This window comes from Carcharodon carcharias, chromosome 6 (assembly GCF_017639515.1).
Source record: "Carcharodon carcharias isolate sCarCar2 chromosome 6, sCarCar2.pri, whole genome shotgun sequence".
Classification (NCBI taxonomy): Eukaryota; Metazoa; Chordata; class Chondrichthyes; order Lamniformes; family Lamnidae; genus Carcharodon; species Carcharodon carcharias.
The window spans coordinates 148,523,000-148,545,663 of NC_054472.1; the positions used below are offsets into that span (position 1 = coordinate 148,523,000).

Below are 22,664 nucleotides of genomic sequence, written 5' to 3' on the forward strand. Positions count from 1 at the left end.
ACCTTCATGCACTCTTCCAGTGCTGTTTTGAAGTCTCAGCCTTGGAGTGGGTACTCAAATCCATAGCAGAGTTGGTACCCACAACCATCCGATTCAGTCTAGTGAGTGACCAATTAAGCCAAGTTAACATTTAATCTTCAACAAAACTTAATGGAAAGCTTCCTGGACATTACTCACTTGACCTTCTGCAGGAAAACTAAATAGGGACATATGGCTAGGCAAGTCCCTATAGCAGTCATGTGTATGTTCTTCCAGAAGGCATATGATAAGATTTCACACAAGGAGTGGAATTTATTGCCACCACCCCACCCCCATGGCGAGTTTGGAGGTAGGGGGCATTTAATTGGGTAGGAGGGTGGCGGGTGGGAATCCCACTATCTTCCCTGCCTCTGTCTGATTAAGTCCGGAGCATGAAGACTCATGGACAGCCTTCCTGCCTGGCTGCTAATTAAATAATGCCCACTTAACCTCATGCTGCTGCTGGGGAGCTCAAAAAGCAAACTCCATTGGGTTTACTAGCAGGCTTCCAGGGATGGTCCCTCATTCAAAGGCACTCTGTGCCTGATCAATGGACCAGCATCAGGAGGGGGGCCCGATAAGAGTCACCCATGCCCTTGCACTTTTTTCCAATTGCCTTCCCTGCCTAGCCAATGACCCTCCTCCCCTTCCACCCCCCACTTAGCTAGCGATCCCTCTCCATCCCCATCCCCATCCCCATCTCCTTGCAATCCCCATCCCGCCCTCACTTAGGCCCGGGTCTCTCATCAATCCTGGGCCTTTGGTGGGTGAATTATCCAGCAGCTGCCACTGCTCCCACTCTTGCCTCTGATTGACCAGCAGCTCTCGGGGTGTGGGGGTTGTGTTGGAATTTCCGTCCACAAGGTCCTAAATCCTGGCGAAAGCCCAACGCTGGCAGATAAGTACCTAATGGGCATTTCATTCCTGTGGGCATTATCCAACGGAGGCAATACGAGGCTCCTGCCAGTTCTCCAACCAGCAGGCGAAGTCTGTGTTGCAACAGTAAATTCCACCCAAGTGATTATTAAAACTTGGAATTAGAGTTAACTGTGTGACATGAGTTGGTAACTGGTCAGTAAAAGCTAGCGTACATATACAAAATGTAATCAAAATGATGAACAGAAATGTTGGCCTTCATCTCAAAGGGACTGAAACATAAAGTGGGGAGGAAGTTAAGCTTCAGTTAGAGAGCTATGGTGAGACCTAACTGAGTACTGTATTCAGTGTCAGGCACTGCATCTCAGTAAAAGATATATTAGCCTTGGAGGAGGTGCAGCACAGATTCATCAGAATGATAACAAAACTTAGCCTTTTATGCCCTCAGTACTGGTTGTATTAACTCTATTATTAACTCTATTGTACAGTAAAGGCATGGACTTGATGGTTTATATTTCCTTCAATTTGGAAGTTTGAGGGGCTTTTAAAATGATAAAGTAATTCAATGGAGAGGACACAGAGAACCTATAAGAAGTACAATGTTAAAATTGGTGCTAAGCCAGTTAGGAATGGCATAAAGGATAGCTGGAGCTATCCCCTCAAATGGCTGGATCAATGATGCTGGGTGAACAAGTTTCCAAGTTTCAGAATAATAGATTTTTGTTGGGAAAGAACGCTGAGGAATATGGAGCAGAGGCAGGTAAACAAAGTTCAGAACAGGCTCAAGTGGGTGGATGGCCAACTCCTGTTCCTATACTCTTAGTTCCTGAAACACATCTTAAGTGTCAGGTGAAACACAGAGTTGGTTAATTTCTGTGCAAAACTAAAAGCAAATATTGGTTGAATAGAGCTTTTGTGTGTAATTTTACAGCAAAAGAATTGTTGAAATAATACTTTCAACAGAGCTGACCCCCAATTTCAGTAAAATCAATCACTGAGGCAAATGAACCTTCACTGAAGTCTGGCCTGCTCCACAGGTTTGGGTGAGACTGTCAACTTAAGTGACAATTTATGAACAGCATCTGCCACTACCACAAATTCACAGGGATTATTTTAGCAAGTGCAGCAGCCAAGAAGGACAATTAATTAATTAATTAATTAGCCATCTGTTTGCCCTCTCTTGAGTGCATGCACTAACCTTTGGAGCTTGTTTTGTGTCGTCAAAAGTCCCATTAACTCACCTAGTAAACAATTTTTAAAAAATTCATTCATGGGATGTGGACGTCGTTGGCTAGGTGAGCTTTTATTGCCCAACCCTAATTGCCCTTGAGAAGGTGGTGGTGAGCCATCTTCCTGGACCATTGCAGTCAATGTGGTGTAGGTACACCCACAGTGCTGTTAGAGAGAGAGTTCCAGGATTTTGACCCAGTGACAGCGAAGGAAAGACGATATATTTCTAAATCAGGATGGTGTGTGGCTTGGAGGGGAACTTCCAGGTGGTGATGTTCTCATGCATCTGCTGCCCTTGTCCTTCAAGATGGTACTGGTCATGGGTTAGGAAGGTGCTGCCTAAAGAGCCTTGGTGAGTTCCTGCAGTGCATCTTGTAGATGGTGTTCACTGCTGCCACTGTGCGTCGGTGGTGGAGGGGGTAAATATTTGTGGATGGGGTGCCAATCAAGCAGGCTGCTTTGTCCTGGATGGTGTCAACCTTCTTGAGTGTTGTTTGAGCGGCACTCATCCAGGCAAGTGGAGAGTATTCCATCGCACTCTTGACTTGTGCCGTGTAAATGGTGGACAGACTTTGGGGAGTCAAGACGTGAGTTGCTCATCGCAGGATTCCTAGCCTCTGACCTGCTCTTGTAACTACAGTATTTATATAGCTAGGTCAATTCATTTTCTGGTCAATGATAAACACAGGATGTTGACAGTGGGGGATTCAGTGATGGTAATGCCATTGAATGTCAAGAGGCAATGGTTGGATTCTCTCTTGCTGGAGATGGATATTGGCTGGCACTAACGTGGTGTGAATGTTACTTGCCACTTGTCAGCCCAAGCCTGGATATTGCTTGCTGCATTTGGGCATGGACTGTGTCAGTATCTGAGGAGTTGCGAATGGTGCTGAACATTGTACAATCATCAGTGAACAACCCCACTTCTGACCTTATGATGGAAGGAAGGCCCTTCCTTCATGTAGGTTCTGTGACAATAATTGAACCATGGGGAGGGATCTCAGAGCAGAACCCTACCCTGACTGGTTCCCCAATCCCATCTTGTCCAGGAACTATAACCTCCCAAACCAAAGTCAGTTAACCTAGCAGAGACCTTCCCTGCTTGCAAGGCTCAGCTATTCAGTGGCTAAGCTCTTAAAGCCCCCAAGGGAGGCCAGAGCTGCAGGAGGCATCCCTTAATAGGTAAATAATAATTAAATGATTGTTTCTTACTGCTAGTTTTGCATTATGATCTAAAAGATGGGCCTAAATTTGGGAGTTTCATAGTGAAGTTGATGTCCACTCTCATTTTGAGCTGATTGAGGCCAGTTACAGAGATTGATTTATAAAGTTGCTTTGTGAGTAACAAGGAAGAGCTAGGCTGATCATTTCTTCTTCCTGCCTATTGATTCAGTATTGTAATAACTGTTTAGATTGCATCATACCTGTCAAGGTCATCAAATACTCCAAATCCAGCTTTCTTATCGTTCTCCCAATGTCCCACATACTTAAAGGGAAATTTTTCCAATCGAGAGCTGTGTAGAATTCCAAATCCATGCTGTTGCTTGTCTTGAAAATACCCTTTGTAAATCATTCCATTTCCATATCTAGGAACAAATTAGTTTAATTTATTTTTTCAGACTGAACTGTGTAGTTTTCTGCCAAACAGGCCATGAAGTACCCAGGTTCAATGTATAGTGTTTGCTGAGTTAACTCAGCCAGGATGATGGCAGGAGTCAGGGGGTTTGAAATCCTATCTGGGGTTACTCAGTATCCAGTGATCCCTACCGGAATCAAGAGAGAAATCAGGAAAAGCTAGGAGCAGCTCAGTTGCAAATAGTAGGTCAACAATGTGCAATAACTGGCCAGTCAACATCTAGGCTTTCTCTTGAAAAGCCATTTGTGGGAGGCACCAGAGAGCCACCAGCATTTGCACAACTGTAACTCAGCATGACTCTCTCTTCTGGATAGGAGCAACTAGAATGGGAAGAAAACTCTTCCAGTAGCCTTGGGCATTAAAAGAGCCGAATTATAATACACCCGGTCAGTAAGATGGCAGGATATTTTGCCAAACCCTTCCTCCAAGCTCCCACTTTGAACTTTTATCCTTTGCTGCTGTCATGACAAGCGGATCATAGCCCCGAATTACTTATGGACATATTGAACCTTTAAGTAAGACATGTGATTTTTAAAAGGAGACATACAAGCAAAAGCTGGCTGAGACTCTAAGGTAACCTTTTGCTGGAAAATTCCTATGTGGATTACTTGACCAACTAGATCAGAAAGAACAGAATGTTGCACCTAATGTCGCACAGCCTACTTCAAACAGAGGCACTTCAAAGGAAAAGAGACAATGCAAAGTGAACTGTAATATCCTGTGGTTGTGGAGATGATGGAACAATGATTAGCATCCCAGCCGAAACCACCTCCTTGAGTTATATTGCAGACTGTGAACATGATGTGAGTTGAAAGGAAAGCAGTTTCTGAGAAAAAGACATGTTTGTTTCTCTCTCCACAAGAAAAGGTTTAAAATCCAATTGCAAACCCTAGTCCTGTATGCTAGTCTGGTGTTCTGTTCTGGTGTGAAGGTCACCACTGAAGAACCCAAATGGGCATCCCTGTGCTTGCAGATTAAAAAGTCCATTCCCTCTGATTGCTGAAAGCAAGTCACAAGTCAGCAAAGCCACAGTCATAAAGGAAAAAGGGCAACTCCTTTCAGCTAACCTGCAGAACCAAGAATCTCCAAAGCCAACTGCTCAACTACCAAAGTTAGCATGACTGGAATCACCCAACTTAATGGCCGCAACGTTTCACCATCTACTGCTCAAGGACAAGCAAAGGACTGATTCATATATATTTTTAACTTTTATTTTTGAACTCAATCCCTCATTTCTAATCTGTGTATACGTTTGTTGCATTTATATTATTATTCCTCATGTTTAGTAACAAATAAACTCACTCACTCTCTGACTCAAGTCAGCCTGGTTAAAATGGCTCCTTTTAAAACAAGAACACCTTAGGACTGGGAAAACATATCCTTGAGGGAAGGGATCCTTTTTAAATTAACCTTGTTGCAACCAACCGAGGGGGTTGAATAAAGAAAGGGAGCCAGTTCATCCCTCCTCACCTGGGAGCGTTGCAATTTGGGGTACCTCGTCTGGAATCATAACAAATTGGGGATCTCATCCAGGAATTTAACAAATTGGAGGGACCTCATCTGGGGACCGGTCGTAACACTACAGCCTCAATCCAAAACTCTCCCTTCCCTACCAGCTGGGATGGGTGATCACTTTGCGGAACACCTCCATTCAGTCCACAAGCATAACCCTGACCTTCCTGTTGCTTGCCATTTCAATTCACCGCCTTGCTCTCATGCTCACGTTTCTGTCCACGGCCTGCTGCAATGTTTCAGTGAAGCCCAACGCAAGCTGGAGGAACAGCACCTCATCTTCTGATTAGGAACTTTACAGCCTTCTGGACTTGACATTGAGTCCAACAATTTCAGACCATGAACTCTATCCTCCATTTTGTACTTTTTCCCCCTAGTGCCAGTCTGTATTGTGTTTTCATGTTTTGCTTCCAAACAGCACTGACCTTTGCTCTGCTATTAACACCTACTCTAGGCCAATGTTTTGTTTCTTTAGTACTACCATTCTCACTCTCTTTGCCTTTTGTTTCATAATATCTTTGTAATTTAATCTCCCTGCGCCTTCTAACCTATCCATGACCTTCCTTTTTGCTCCAGCTGACCCTCCCCCTTTTTGAACAGCATAAAGCCCATCACATTTCTGCCTATCTTCAGTCACAAAGAGTCATATTGGCCTCAAAATACTAACTCTGTTTCTCTCTCCACAGATGCTAACAGATCGGCTGAGTTTTTTCAGCACCTTTTGTTTTTATTACATTGTGGGAAAGAATACTTCATAAAGAGAGGAGGTGGAACAATGTTTAGAGATAATTGTAGAGAAAGAATTGATTCTGAAAGAAATTAGCAGACCCATGGTGGATAAGTCATTGGGTTGGCAAAGACGAGATAGTAGAGGCACTCACCACCCCTTGAAAATGCTGATTTTGTTAGATGACTAGAAGGTAAACAATTGAGAAATCCATTCAATGAGGGAGAGAAGGACTGACTGGGCAATTACTTATAAACCAGTGAGTCTAATGTCAGTTGTATGCAAAATTTTAGGGATAAAAATTAGTGCATACTTTGAAGGGTCCATGGGTTAATCAAGGGCAGATAGCATGAATCTGATAGGAGCTCAAGTCACCAAAACAGATCCTTCTAGTTTCAAAGCCTGAGAGCTGACCACCACATGGAATCAATAATTTGATGTACTTACTCACAGATGCCATAGCCATGCATCTTCCCTCTTTTCCAGTGACACTTATAACAGTCAAAGATCTCTGGCCCTGCAGGGGTAACATATACACCAAACCTGGAAAAAAGCACAAGTTAGTTATATCCCTATAAATCAGTGGTATTCTCAATTACCCAGGGGCCACTTGTGCCCCTCCTCTTCCCATCCACCTGTGACCATCAGTAGCCTTGCTGGGCCTCTAATCAAAGCTGTTTGCTGACCAAGCCAGGATCCAATGCTGTTCTCTCCCCTTATCTTAGGGATGCTATAAAGAGGGAGGGATATCCTAGTTTTTTGCTCAGCTGATCAGAAAGGATGCCTGCAGGGCAGAGGCTTCAGAACATTCATGATGGCAGAATGAATGTGGAATGCTTCCATTTGTTCTGTAGGCTTCAGCTTCTTCCCACTCCTCCAAGCAATACATCAGTATTGAATTCTGCCTTACCCATTTAAGTAACAACTTGTACTGAAAGCACCTTTAACACAAATGTCCCAAGGCCCTTCGTAAAAGCATAACCAGGCAAAAATTGGCAGAGCCAAAGGCAGAGATTTTTAGGATAGGTAACTGAAAAAAATGATCAAAGAGGAAGGTCTCAAAAGAGGGTCTTAAGAAGGAGGATGATCGGAATGGCAGGCATCTGTTTACCCCACCCTGAATACTGAACAGACCTTGTGCAATAGTCAATTAGGTGTTGATCTTACATCTAAAGTGAGCAGAGTCTTCTTGGAATGGAACTGTAACTGACCAAACTTCCTTCAATTAGGATCTTCAAAGTACATCAGACAGACTAGATCACCATCTCAGCGGTCTGAGCTGAATTTTAGACCAATCAAAATATCTTAAGTCATTTCACTTTGCCATTCAAAACCCTCAACCTTAATCAAAGAATGACATACATTCCAGAGTTGAAAAAGTTACAATGCACTATCTTTGCACAACATAATGTTTCAGGCTGATGACCTTACATCAACATTTTCTCTCTCTACAGATGCTGCCAAACCTTCCGAGTATTGAGCATTTTCAGCTTTTATTTTACAGAAAAAATTGTATTGATACATGTTGTAATATAGTAAAACATCCCAAGTGCTTCAGAAGAAAGTAATCACAGAAGTTAACAATGAACCACATGAGGAGATATTAGGATGGATGACCAAAAGCTTGGTCAAAGAGGCAGGTTTTAAATGAATGCCTTAAAGGAAAAAAAAAGAGGTAGAGAGGCAGAGCAGTTTGGGGAGGGCCTTCCAAGCTTAGACAGTTGAAAGCATGACCACCAATGGTGGAGCAATGAAAACAGGAGATGCAAAAGGTCAGAATAGGGTCTAAGGAGGTTACATAGATAGGACAGTAAGTAAGACTTAAAAATAAGGATAAGAAATTGAAATTGAGGTGCTGCCGGACTGGGAGCTTCTAGGTCAATATCACCAAGCATAGCAATGATAGGTACAAGTTAGGATATGGGTAGCAAGAGTTTTGGATGAACCTCATGTTTCTGGAGGGTGGAAGATGGGAGGCTAGCCAAGTGATCATTAGAACAGTCAAGCCTAGAGGTTAAAAAAAGGCTTGGATTAGAGTTTCAGCACCAGATGCAGTGAGGCAGAAGCACAGTCAGGCAATGTTATGGAGGTAGAAGTGGGCAGTCTTGACATTCCTTACCCATGTTCCTGACCTTCTTCATAATTTCCAGCATAATTTCGTCCATCTGGCCATTTCATGATCCCACTGAAGCAATGAAAATACCAATTACTGACTTCTGCCACCTACATCCTTAGTCCCAAAAAATTCAAGATGGTGCCAAAGTTGTAATGAAGGCGATGAATCTGCAACCGGGCTCATAAACAGCATTGGCAGGAAGCACAGGTCAGAAATTGCAGACCCACAATCCACAAGTTTCTAGCAATCAGGGCTCATTAGCCCACGATCTATAGACTTGCATACTCTACGAGTGAAAATTCTTCACTGGGTGGGTCCACTTACAGAAATAAGAATTTATCATTTTGCCAATTCTCTTCATAGAATCTTACAGTACAGAAGGTATCATTCACCCATCATGCCTATGCGGCTCTTGAAAAAACTCCTGCAATTTCCAATTTTTTCATAGCCCTGAAAATGTTTACCTTTTCAAGTATCTATCCAGTTGTCTTTAAAAGTCATGACTGAACCTGAATTCATCCTTTCAGGCAGTGCCTTCCACTTTCTGCACCTGTTCCAAAGACTTGCTCACCTTCCTCAAGAAAGGCAATCAAACTGGACTATGTTCTAACTGCGGCCTAACCAGTAATTTTGTTTTTAAGATAATGTTAACTCTTGCTTTCGCATGCCAAAGCCATATTTATAAAACCTATTATTTCAAACATAAATATAAACTTGTAAACAAAATTACAAGATTATTTCCACCGTTAGTTTACACTTTTCAATACGAAATTTATCTATATTCCTGCGAGCTGGTCAGTTCTGGAGTTAGGGACCACATCAGCAAAATAGGTCAACAACAGTCAAAGACAGTTCTAAAGGATGGCATTTCAGTCAAACAGGAGAGAAAACACTGAGATAAAAGCAAAATACTGCGGATGCTGGAAATCTAGAAAACAAAAATACCTGGAAAAATTCAGCAGGTCTGACAGCATCTGCGGAGAGAGATACAGTCGACGTTTCGAGTCCGCATGACCCTTCATCAGAACTATGACATAAAGAAATGAGATGAAATATAAGCTAGTAGAAGGGGGTGGGACAGGAGAGCTCGATAGGGGGCCAGCGGTGGAGGCCAAGAAGAGACTGCCAAAGATGTCATAGACAAAAGGACAAAGGGGTGTTGACGGTGGTGATATTATCTAAAAGATGTGTTAATGGGGACATTAAGGGAAGCAAGCTAGTGGCAGATGGCTCAAGTGCGGGTGGGGTGGGGGGAAGGGATCGAAATGGGCCAAAAGGTTGAGATGAAACAATAGATCGAAATAAATTTAAAAATAGGAGGGAAGAGAAAAAAATAGTTGTAAAAAAAATTATAAATTATTGGAAAAAGGGGGGATCAGAAAGGGGGTGGGGATAGAGGAGAGAGTTCATGATCTGAAATTGTTGAACTCAATATTAAGTCTGGAAGGCTGTAGAGTGCCTAGTCGGAAGATGAGGTGCTGTTCCTCCAGTTTGCGTTGAGCTTCACTGGACAGAACATTGCAGCAAGCTAAGGACGGACATGTGGGTATGAGAGCAGGGTGGTGTGTTGAAATGGCAAGCGACAGGGAGGTCTGGATCATGCTTGCGGACAGACCGAAGGTGTTCCACAAAGCAGTCACCCAGTCTGCGTTTGGTCTCTCCAATGTAGAGGAGACCGCACTGGGAGCAGCGAATGCAGTAAACTAAATTGAGGGAAGTGATAGTAAAGTGCTGCTTCACTTGAAAAGAGTGTTTGGGCCCTTGGACTTTGAGGAGGGGGGAAGTAAAGGGGCGGTGTTGCACCTTCTGCGGTTGCATGGGAAGGTGCCGTGGGAGGGGGTTGAGGTGTAGGGGGTAATGGAGGAGTGGACCAGGGTTTCCCGGTGGGAACAATCCCTGTGGAATACCTCCAGGAGGGGCGAAGGGAAGATGTGTTTGGTGATGGCATCATGCTGGAGTTGGCGGAAATGGCGGAGGATGATCCTTTGAATGCGGAGGCTGGTGGGGTGATAAGTGAGGTCAAGGGGGACCCTATCATGTTTCTGGGAGGGAGAGGAAGGTGTGAGGGCAGATGCGCAGGAGATGGGCTTGACACAGTTGAAGGCCCTGTCAACTACTGTGGGTGGAAAACCTCGGTTAAGGAAGAAGGAAGACATGTCAGAGGAACTGTTTTGGAAAGTGGCATCATCAGAACAGATGCGACGGAGGCGAAGGAACTGAATATTGAGTTCAACAATTTCAGATCATGAACTCTCTCCTTCTTGGCTTCCACCTATCACTGGGCCCCTTTCAAGCTCTCCTGTCCCATCCACTTCTACTAGCTTATATTTCCTCTCATTTCTATATGTCTTAGTTCTGATGAAGGGTCATACGGACTCGAAACGTCAACTGTATCCTTCTCCGCAGATGCAGTCAGACCTGCTGAGTTTTTCCAGGTATTTTTATTTTTGTTAGAGAAAACACTGACCAGTTAATTATGTCATAAAGCTGATTGATTCGTGATATTTTCCTCAACCTGTGATGAGAAACACATTTCACCCAACAAGATATTAAATATGAGGCTATGGGCACATGGACAGATCAAGAAGTAATACAGCTAGACAGAAAGAACCTTCATTAATCACTAAAAAACTTTTCAGATATTTTATGGAGTTAGGCAAAAGATTCAAAAAGAAGCAAAACAGCTGGAGAAGCATAATACAAATGCTGATGCTAGAGTTGATCAATGTTCCTTTTCTCTCACTGCCCCCTGTATCTGATCAATTCTCTTCTCACTGCTCCCAGCTGATAATGCTCCTCTCTCACTGCTCCTTACAGCTGATAATGCTCCTCTCTCACTGCTCCCTACAACTGATTCAATGTACCTCTCTCACTGCTCCCTGCATTGTGTTTCACTCTCACTCCTGCCATTTCTCACAATTTGCTATAAATGCTCTTAATAGGAGCATATAAAGGACATTCCACTATACAGATATAGATCAGTTGAACAGCCAATAAGCAGCAAAGCTTAATTTTGCTCAGAAAATCTGCACCATGATAAACCGTCCAAATATGCCAAGCCTATTTTTCAGTTTGGTTCTTCACAGTTAGACCTTGGTTGAAAACGCTAAGAAACTTTAAGCAAACATATACCTGCCCTGGGGTTTCCCCTGATACCAGTCTCCCTCATAGACTGCATCCTTAAATCGAGGATTGTTGATAAAAGTGTAGGCAGCAAAACGACAAGCAGGCACATTGCATGAATTCTCAGAACCATCTTCACCCCACAAAGGGAAATCCAGTTTGCCATCTAGGTGCTGCCGAATGGCTTGGCTCAGCTTCCAAAGCCATACCGTCTGTGAATCACAAGAACAGAATGCAGTGGGGTAAATATGCGAGAATAATTTGCATTTAAATTGCACTGTTCTCATCCTCAGGATATCCCAAAGCTCTTTACAGCAAAGTATGTTATGAAGTATAATCGCTACTGTATATTAGACAAACAGCAGTCAGTTAGCTTACAACAATGTTGTACTGTCACACTCACGCAATACAAAGTTATGAACTATAAATAGTAACTTATGAAGTATAAATCAGAAAATGGACCCTTCCCAAACACAAAATGAAGTTGAGAGGTCAGGTGATGTTTTTTCTTGTCAATACATGGAACTGTAAGAACACTGAGCTAATTTTCGTGTCTGGACAAGCCTTGGCAAAGTCATTAAAATGCTCCTTCTTGTGATAACAGCTACATTTCTCTAACTAATTAAAAATACTGGATTCACAGTACTGTTTGCAGCCTCTGCTACTACATAGCATGTTGTCACGAACATAGCAACCAGAAGAAATCCAGAAACAATGGGTGTGAAAAGCTCTATTTTAACAAGATGGTATGTGGATGTGACATTAAGACTCCATTGTCTGACAATTCATGCAGGACAAGCTGGAACACAACAAGAGGGAGAGGTCGCAGACTGGTGGACAACTGCCTGAAATCAAGGTCCTCACAGACTTTGAAAATATTGTCTGACAATGACTGAACTATCAGAAACTATTGATCAGAACAATGGGAAAAGATGCTCTGGTCACATGATAGGGAAAAGGGGCAGAAAATATCCCTGAATTGCATTAAGTGCAGTAGCGAGCTGGTAAAACGATATTGCTTTTCACGCCGTGTCTCCCCCACCTGTTACATTAATTATGCATTCACGGGAAACACGCCTTTGCCATGGTGGGCAGGCTCTCATTCACCAGCCACACATCACCTCGCTGTTTCAGCAAGCCAGGTGCCATATTTAAAGTGCAGTCACGTGCACACCTCTTAAAGCTTCCAGCCCACAACTGCTGCAAAGAAGACATGGCCCTGAAAGGCAAAAAGACGGCAGCCCCCAGGTTCAATGACTCATCCCTCAAGCGCCTTTCGGAGGTTCGCCATGATGTTCTCTATCCCAGCTCTGGCCGTAGAATGGGAAGCAACCTCACTAATCTAACTTGGGAGGCAGTGGCAGTGGTGGTCAGTGCCAATGGCCTTCAAAAAGGACAGTCACCCAGTGCTGCAAGAGGATGAATGATCTCCTCTGTTCCGCCAGGGTAAGTCACTCTTCTCATCACTTTCAACACACATACTGACAAACCCATCACACGTGCACAGAGCCCTCACTCACTGCCAGAGTCACCTTGATGGATGACCCCAGGGGAGTGCACCTGCTGATCCTCCTCTCTATGGTTGCCCAAGGGCCCCTGGCTGACTCCCAGAGGAGAAGGGGTAGCTGGAGTGAGATCGAGCTGCCCCACACCCCTCTCACGTACACACTGTTGAAGGCCAACTATGGCATCAGCGATGGAGTTGAGCCTGCGCAGAAGTGCAGGAGAGACGTCCTGGACCACGGTCTCCATGGCGGCTGCCATCCTGCCAGTGTTGACCTCAGTACGTTAGCATGCCTGAAGGTGGACAGAATCCTCCATCATGCCTTGCAATCTGAGGCATGCAGCAGCCATCCCTTCCTGATGTTACCGAGCTTGCCTTTGCAGCTCCAGCAACTGTGACATGACCGAGTCCAGAGGCTCGTCATCTGACTCAGACTCAGCAGATTTCTGCTTCTAGCAGTCCTCCATGTGGCTGACATCTGGGAAGTCCCTGCCGCCGCCTGCTGCGGATCAGACAGTGCGATGTGCTCATCAAATTGTGACTCCAATGCTACTCTAAAGCTAAGTCCCATTGAGGTTTGTGTCTCTGTACTAGTGGAGGGTCTGGGTGAGCGCTGTGACAGGACTTCAAGGAAGGTGTCTCCAAATTCCTCTTCAGAGGTGTCTTTAGGGCTTGATTGGAAGGTCTGGGTCATGGACTCTGGCAGCTCTTTCCCAGATGTGCCTGTGAAAGCAAGAAGAGATAATTAGTGCAAGACAGCAGCCTGTAAAACAGGACACATCACCCACAGCATGGTTGTCTGATGGTTGTTGCACTGCTGATGCCTCACTTGGTAGAGCAGCGCCGACCTCACTCTCAGCACAGGAATGATACAGATTCTCACCAGCCAGCTGGATGGCTCTGTTTTCAATGTCTGTGAGGACCTTGATTTCAGGTCTGCGACCTCTCCCTCTTGTTATGTGCCAGCTTGTCCTGCATGAATTGAGATGGAGAGACTGTAAGCAGGATGCCTGCCAGGCCAGATGATAAGTATGCCTGGTATGTGGGTGGTGAGTGGTCCCATGGACGGGGTGAGGGCAATGAAGTTGTGTGTGTGTGTGTGTGTGTGTGTGTGTGTGTGTGTGTGGTGATGTATCTTAAACCAGCAGGGAGTGTGAGGGCCTTAACTCCTTCATCGTCGCCTTTGAGGACCTCCTCATCCTAATCCCCATCGGCATCCTCCTCATCCGAAGAGACCTTCAGCTCCTCCATCTCCTCCTCAGCCAGTTCCTCTCCCGGTTGCGTGCCAGGTTGTAAAGGGCAAAGCAAATGATGATGATGCATGAAACCTTCTGTGGACTACATTGCAGGGCTCCACCAGACCGTACACACTCCCTGTTAACCATGAGCAGACCTGCAAGATGCATTTGTGGTGGCCACACACCAGATGCACATTCAGCGAATGGAATCGCTTGCAGTTGACATAGTTGACCACACATTGCGATGGAGATCTGAGCGTCACGTGAGTGCAGTCAATGGCACCCTGCACTTGTGGGAAACTCAAGATCTGGGAAAATCCAATTGCTCTTGCATCCTGGCTGTCCTGGTCCCAGGCGAAATACACAAAGTTGTGTGCCCTCGCAAAGATGGATGCATTTGTGGGTGGAGGCTTGTGGTATCCCACAGAGGTCACCTGTGGAGCCCTGAAAGGAGCCACTGACATAAAAATTGAGCACTGCAGTCACTTTCAGAGCCACTGGCAGCGGATGCCCTCTATGTCCCCATGGTGCCAAATCTTGCAGCAGGTGGCAGATGTAATCGACCAGGTCCCACAACATGCACAGTCTTCGGCGAAACTGGTTCAGTCATCTGCAGGAATAAGGGCGGCATCTGTAGACCCTGGGTCTAGCTAGGCACTGGCCAGATGCTCACTGTGGCTCTTCAGCAGCATGTGTGGGAGCCCCAGCCACCCCTTCTTCCAGAGGGTGCTGCTCCTCCCTCTGGACAACCAGGCACCTCAGTCGTTCTCTTCTCAGTCATCTTCACTCTCTGTAAGCCACAAAGCATACAGCTAGTTCACCAGGCTCCATGATCCTGATGTACTCCTCCTGCAGGATGAAAGAGAGACGTGTGGGTTAGCTTGGGTGTATTAACAAACTGTCTTGATAAAGTCTGAAGGCCTCTTAATACATCCCAGAGAGATCTGGCCACCACTTGGATGGGCAGAGTTTAGTGCGCTGCACAGCTGCCCAAAACCTCACCCACCTCCAACCCACTCCACCTGACCGATTGGCGGCAGCTTCGCCCACTGGACAGCATGCTGTGCTCTCAACTCAGACACAGGCATTCTCCTAACTCACACTGCAAAGCTGCACTGTTAGCTTGAATCATGGGGGACACTGGTCCAAACCGGAATGATGACATTGCAAGGGGCTGTGAGCACCTCCACCAGTGACTGCTCCATGTCCAGCTTTAGCAAGGAGATTGTACAATGTGCCCAGTCATCCAACTGTTCTGCAGTCCACTAAAATGCTCATTATGTTGCAGTCTGTGCCCAAAAGATGAAAAGCTCTGGAGCATATGTTGGCACTTTGATGCCTCTGCGTTGCTTGAGTGGGCAAATAAGCCCGACTCCAATCATATCAATGTGTCTGCACCTGAACTGTCTCAGCTGCAGAGGAATGGTCAGTTTATATAAGCTTTTCCTAATGTGGGGCCACTTCCCTCGCCGACCAGCAACCTCATCTCACACGTGCTTGTTCACTACCTTCGACTGCCGAGCAGCCCTGGCCCCCACATCCCACCCCCACTACATGCCTCAACCACAGGGCAGCACTTGACCTCCACAAAGTGCCTCAACTGCAGGGGCCTTTGCACCCCCCCACCATCCGCACCCCCCCCCCAACGCACTTCAACCTTGAAGTCCAACAGGTAACCCAGGTGAGCACTCCGGAGCATTACTGTGTACTTACCTCCGAGTTCCCCTCAAAGTGCAGCCCGCCAAGTGCACGCCTTTTATATGCTGTTGTGAAACGCATCGGCATGCAATCATGATGTGGACAGGCAGCCCAGCGGGGGTGGTGGAGGGGACATTTCTGGCGAGCTGGGCTTATAGTGATATGCCGATGTATTACAATGAGGTTCCAGACATCCGATGGTGGGAAATGTGGCCTGACATAAGCAGGCGGAGCGGATGATCACAAACTGGTTTCAAGTCGTCAGTTCTGCTATTATTCTGCTATTGTTCTACTATTATCACATTCTGCTTTCTTACCTTTATGCCCCATTATCAGCACCTCCTTTAGCCCTCACCATTAACACTCACTTTGTCCTTTTGTTCATGATATCTTTGTCAATCTTTCCTTTGCCCCCACCTATTGCTGGCCTTCTATCCAGCTTCACCTGCTCCACCCCCCTTAAACAGTATAAATTTCATCACATTTCTACTTCTTCTCAGTTCTGAGAAAGAGTCATACGGAATCGAAACATTAACTCTGTTTCTCTCTCCACAGATGCTGTTAGACCTGCTGAGTTTTTCCAGCATTTTTTGTTTTTGTTTCAGATTTCCAGCATCCACAGCATTTTGCTTTATCTTAAATATAAATGCATGTTACTTTTGTAACTGCAATATTTTCCTTAGTGTGAATGTGGATGTAGTTGTGTATATTGAACAATTGTTTGTTTTTCTTTTAAAGTTTACACAACCCATCACTTTCCTGTTCCTGACAATTAAAGCACTCAGGAGTTGAAGCACCTTTTGTTTTTGAACACGTTGTCTTCAGTCAGTGGATAGGCGAAGAAAGAAGGGGACCCATGCCTATCATCTCTACCCTGTCCATAACACGTACAAACAGTAAATGAGATTGCTAACCAGTTTGTCTGCTTTTTATAATGCCCTTGGAGATAAATATTAGATACAGCATTAGAAAAACTGTCCCGCTTTGCTTCATATAAGTGCCATGGAATCTTTTACACGCAGCTAGGGGTGCAAACAGGACCTAAGTTTAACACTCCATCCAAAAGACTGCATCTCAAACAGAGCAGCATTACACTAGTAGTGTCGTACGACTGCACTAATGTGTCAACCTAGAATTTGCACTCTCAGATTTCAATCTGCAACCCTCCTGACTCAAAGCTGAGGCAGATATAATCCACTAAACCAAGAATGTTCCAGTGAATGTTGCAGAATATTACCAGAAATTGTCTTGGATGGATAGCTATGACATGCTGCTGTCATTTCACATTCACATCATTTTCAAATGAAACAAAAGAATTTTAAGTTCATTCTGGCTGCATCAAAGCAAGGATGCAAATGATCATGAGATTTTAGCCCATGGTAATGAGTGGCAGCATTCGATTATCCACAAGGGTAGATTTTAACTGTCAGCCAACAGAATGAGGGGCTGAATGAGGCGCCATTTCTGCCAACTCCAGCATGATGCCACCACAAACACATCTTCCTTTCACCCCCCGGCAGCATTCCACAGGGATCGTTCCCTCCGGGACACCCTGGTCCACTCCTCCATCACCCCCTACACCTCAATTCCCTCCCATGGCACCTTCCCATGCAACCACAGAAGGTGCAACACCTGCCCCTTTACTTCCGCCCTCCTCACCATCCAAGGGCCCAAACACTGATTTCAAGTGAAGTAGCATTTCACTTGCACTTCCCTCAATTTAGTCTACTGCATGCGTTGCTCCCAATGTGGTTTCCTCTACATTGGAGAGATCAAACGCAGTCTGGGTGACCGCTTTGTGGAACACCTTCGGTCTGTCCGCAAGCATTACCCAGACCTCCCTGTCGCTTGCCATTTCAACACTCCACCCTGCTCTCTTGCTCACATGTCCGTCCTTGGCCTGCTGCAATGTTCCAGTGAAGCTCAACGCAAACTGGAGGAACAGCACCTCATCTTCTGACTAGGCACTTTACAGCCTTCCGGACTTAATATTGAGTTCAACAATTTCAGATCATGAACTCTCTCCTCTATCCCCACCCCCTTTCCGATCCCCCCCTTTTTTTCCCAATAATTTATATAGATTTTTCTTTTCCCACCTATTTCCATTATTTTTAAATGTATTTCCATCCATTGTTTTATCTCTACCTTTTAGCCTTTTTCAATTCCTTCACTCCACCTCACCCCCACTAGGGCTATCTGTACCTTGCTTGTCCTGCTTTCTACCCTTAATTAGCACATTCCTCAGATAATATCACCACCTTCAACACCTCTTTGTCCTTTTGTCTGTGACATATTTTGGTTGTCTCCACCTATCACTGGCCCTCTATCCAGCTCTCTTGTCCCAACACCCTTTCCCCCCACCACCACCCTCCCCCCACCCCCCACCCCCCAGCCCTTAAACCAGCTTATATTTCACCTCTTTTCTATTTTTCCTTAGTTCTGTTGAAGAGTCACGCGGACTCAAAATGTTAACTGTGCTCCCTTCCACAGATGCTGCCAGACCTGCTGAATTGTTCCAGGTATTTTTGTTTTTGTTTTAGAATGAGGGGCTGAATGTCCAATGCTATCAGAAAGAGGGATAGTCTAGTTTGGTGTCCTGGCCTTATTAATGTGTTGCTCATAAGTTGCATGGTCCAAACAGGCAATGTTCCACAAGATTATATCAGGTGGCTCAGATAATAACCCAACTGACAGACAGGTAGATAGGTCCAGGGTTCACACTCCTGTTTTGCCAGGCCCCACAAAAATAAGTTACTGACCTTTCTGGGGTCTTTTACTCTTCACCCCATGACTCAACTGGGAGGAACATACACAGCATACAATGTCTCATTTTAAATCCACCGGCCCCCTTTTCTGTCCAGTGGCATGTTAAAATTAACCTTGGGGTGAAGTGCCCTCTATTCAAATCAACATTCTGGGAAGAATTCCTGTGTTCACTATTTCTAAGTGTGTTCTAAAATAATGAATTTAGTCTTTCACTGGAAAGAGAAATAGCAAAAAGAAATAGCTTTTTTTTCATATTTCATCCTCAGAATGCCCAAAAATGCTTCAAAGCTAAATAATTACTTTTATAGTGTAGTCACTGTTATTATATTGTTATCCAATTTGATCACAGTAACGCTGCACAAACAACACAGAGATAATGACCAGCAGTGGCTTTTGGTTGAGACGTAAATGCAATTAAAAACAGTGGGAGAACCTCCTCAAATTCTTCAAATACAATGGGATCTTGAACCAAGCAGGCAAAGCCTTGACTTGACAGTTGATCCAAAGCACACGACTTTAATGAAGCATTCTCTTATAATTGTACTGGAACATTAGTTTACATCATGTTCACATGGCCTTGAGTGACTCAGAGGTCAGAATGATGTCGAAAGAGTCAAAGTGACAACAGTGAGCTAATGCATTGCATTTTGTCACTAACCTAACAACCAGAAGAAATCTTCCTCAAGTATGTGCTCCCTTCAATCTCAATGTCTTTATTTCCTACACAGATATCCAAAATTAAAGCTTGGAGTCAGTTATGGACAGTTTTGAGATGTAATAGTAATTCCATTCAGAGTGCCAAAACGCATTTCACAAAGGATCTTACGGCAGCCAGAATGATAGGCATCATTCCATTGGTCTAAACTGCCTTGGAATTCAGGTCCCAGAGGTGATAAGGCCCCAATCACTCCCCTGTACTTTTGCCAGAGTCCAAATTCTTTGCTCACCTTATCCTGGGAATCTTGCATGGTGAATATAAATTCTTCCTCTGGGACAATGATCTTCAATTGATTTCTGAACCAAACAGAAATACATTTTGTCAATATGGTATAAAGGAAGTGACTCCAAGTCCCTAAGTGGAAAAGACTTTGGGATCAATTGGCTAAATCATTACATTTAGAGATACACTGTGGAAAATCACAGGCAGCAATTTGCTTAGAAGTTAGGAAGAAATTTCCAGAATTTTCACTAAAATTGGCCAGCTGCCAACTTTGGCTGAGTGCTGACACTATTCATCATAAATACTTTCAGCAAAATATCCAATACAAGAGCTATGCCAAGGGCGGGGTGGTGAGGAAGATGGGGGATGGGTGTGGAGGGGGATGATGGTACGGAGGAGGAGATGAAGCAACACAATTAGCTTAAATTTATCTAAGGTGGACAATAATTCTAGTGTATGATCCATCCAGAAGTGCTGCAGGACATCTTCAGTACTTCAGTGGACCACCAACTATCACTAGATAATCATCAACTTACCACTCACAGGCTGGAGACAAGCTTCTTCCTGGGAAGTAAAATATCTAAACTTCTCTCCCTTTCTTTACTCATGATTCTTAGGGCCTTCCAGAACATAATTCTGTTAAGGCCATAATTGCTCTGTAGATGGCAGTTCCCTGATGTCCTTGCATTGGATAACCCTACCCAAAGGGAAGGATCCCTTCTCTTAACTGTCGGGTGAGACATTTCACCCTAACATAACCAGATTGCATCCGGTGACACGTCTCATGACAGAAGTCAATTGCTACTAGAAGGTTATGTAGCTGCGATGATTGCCTCCTGCAAGGTTACTTCATCAGCTACACAACACTCCCCAGGAGGGTTGATCAGTAAGTTCGCAGATGACACAAAAATTGGTAGGGTGGTAAATAGTGAGGAGGATAGCCTTAGATTACAGGAGGGTATAGATGGGCTGGTCAGATGGGCTGATCAGTGGCAAATGGAATTTAATCCAGATAAGTGTGAGGTGATGCACTTGGGCTGGACAAATAAGGCACGGGAATACATGATGAATGGTAGGACCCTGGGAAGTACTGAAGATGAGAAGGACCTTGGTGTGCATGTCCACCGGTCCCTTAAGGTAGTGAGACAAGTAGATAAGGTGGTTAAGAAGACATATGGGATACTTACCTTTATTAGCCGAGGGATAGAATATAAGAGCAGGGAGGTTATGCTGGAACTATAAAATGCTGGTTAGGCCACAGCTGGAGTATTGCATGCAGTTTTGGAATCCGCATTATAGGAAGGATGTGATTGCACTAGAGTGCAGAGGAGATTTACCAGGATGTTACCTGGGCTGGAGAGTTTTAGTTTTGAGGAGAGACTGGATAGACTAGGGTTATTTTCCTTGGAGCAGAGGAGATTGAGGGGGGAACATGATTGAAGTGTATAAAATTATGAGGGGCATAGATAGGATAGACAGGAAGGAACTTTTCCCCTTGGTGGAGGGATCAATAACCAGGGGGCATAGATTTAAGGTAAGGGACAGGAGGTTTAGAGGGGATGTGAGGAAGAATTTTTTCACCTAGAGGGTGGTGGGAATCTGAAACTTACTGTCTGAAAGGGTGGTAGGGGCAGAAACACTCATAACGTTTAAGAAGTATTTGGATGTGCACTTGCGATGCTTTGGCATACAAGGCTATGGGCCTAGTGTTGGAAAATGGGATTAGAATAGTTGGGTACTTGTTGACCGGCGCAGACTCAATGGGCCAAAAGGCCTTTTTCTGTGCTGTAGCCCTCTATGACTATGACTCTATGACTATTGCAGCTATGTGTCAAATTAACTTATAAATTCAAGTCCTAGAAAAGGCCTTGAATCCACAATCTTCTAGCAAGAATAAATATGCTGAGATGCTGCTGCCAAGTTCCACACAGATAAAGTGGAACATTTGGATGCCTGACCTAAGGGGTTTTATACAATTTATATTAACTATTCAGTATTTTCAGCAAGGTTTTCTTTTTGATAGAATTTTAATGTTGCATCGCTAGCAAAAGTGGTTATAATGAAGAGTCCATTTAAGGTTATGACCCTATTTTGTAATCAACGTAGCTTTTCCAGAATCTGCTAGCAACTGTATTCTGGAAAACACTGATCAACCCAAATCTCCACACTTTCATGGCTAACAGAAGTGACATAACTGATAGCAACTTTACACATATCAGTTTGTTTACCTTTCCTGTACCCACCCAGGATTTAAGACAGCTTTTTATTATGTCCCACATCCATCACGTAACGTTCATCCTCTGGTACCATAGAAACTAACATGTCTTTGGAAAGCTGAGCAGATGCAAAGTAATGAAAACCAAGAGTAAAATTCCCAGAATGCTGGACATGATGTAGAATTAATTTTTACTTGATGATAAAATTGGGCCATTGTCACAGGAGGTTAGGGTAGACCCAGTCCTATAACCGAGCAGAACAACTGTAATGCCATGCCTTTGCATCATAGTTTGAATCATCCGTGAATATCATTTCCTTTAATAAGCATAAGGAGGGAAACTGGAAAAGGCCTGAAAATAGGTGCAAGAGACTGTGATGCATGATTAGCCTGTGCCTGTTCACTCAGATTGCAGTGTGTAACAGCGAGAAGTGTGCTTTTGAGTGGCTGCACGCCAAATAGGGGGTGCAAAATCTTGAAGCCAGCACAAATTCAAACTGGCCTGCTCTATTCAAAACAAGTCTGTAGCTTTTAAAGGGGATGTGTCCTTTTGTCCTGAGGAAATGCTGGAATTCATTGCAGAAGTGACGTAAACCTGGGAAAGAAGCAGGAAAGGTGCAACATGGCAGAGAATGGGTTCCAATGTTCTCCAACAGAGAATTGGAGGCCTTTGTGCATGATGTGGACAAGAGGAGAGAGATCCTTTAACAATATGGGGACAAGGAGGCCCTCCAGACAAACTCCAAGAAAACACTAGGAGCAGATAACCATGTGTCCAATTCCAGAGCTTTAGGCCAGGGGACTGGATGCAATGCTGAAGGAATTTCAATGGCCTTACACAGGCGGTCAAGGCAAATGCAATTTCAAATGTCACATTCCACCAACTGCAAAACTAGCCTCGCAAACTGCTCAATGCATCACATCCCAACAATCTCTATCAATCGTCATTCATACCTACCATTTATGACATCACCTCACCATTAGACACTTAGCACTGCTGCAAGCCTCAAACACCCATATCACACCTTGCACCCACTGCTAGCTATTCAATCTTGATAACCACAT

At 44.5% G+C, this 22,664-nt stretch overlaps 1 protein-coding gene across 3 annotated transcripts in view; it reads right to left on the reverse strand.

Moving 5' to 3' along the window:
• The window catches only part of LOC121279421 (ALS2 C-terminal-like protein), a 148,466-nt gene that overhangs the window by 54,173 nt on the left and 71,629 nt on the right, over positions 1-22,664 (reverse strand). For all 3 annotated transcript variants that reach the window (XM_041190655.1, XM_041190653.1, XM_041190654.1), the window contains exons 10-14: positions 19,392-19,458; positions 11,248-11,450; positions 8,119-8,184; positions 6,447-6,542; positions 3,549-3,710 (exon numbers count right to left, since the gene is read on the reverse strand). In XM_041190655.1, the coding sequence (XP_041046589.1) occupies positions 3,549-3,710; positions 6,447-6,542; positions 8,119-8,184; positions 11,248-11,450; positions 19,392-19,458 (594 nt within the window). The remainder of the gene's footprint in view (positions 1-3,548; positions 3,711-6,446; positions 6,543-8,118; positions 8,185-11,247; positions 11,451-19,391; positions 19,459-22,664) is intronic.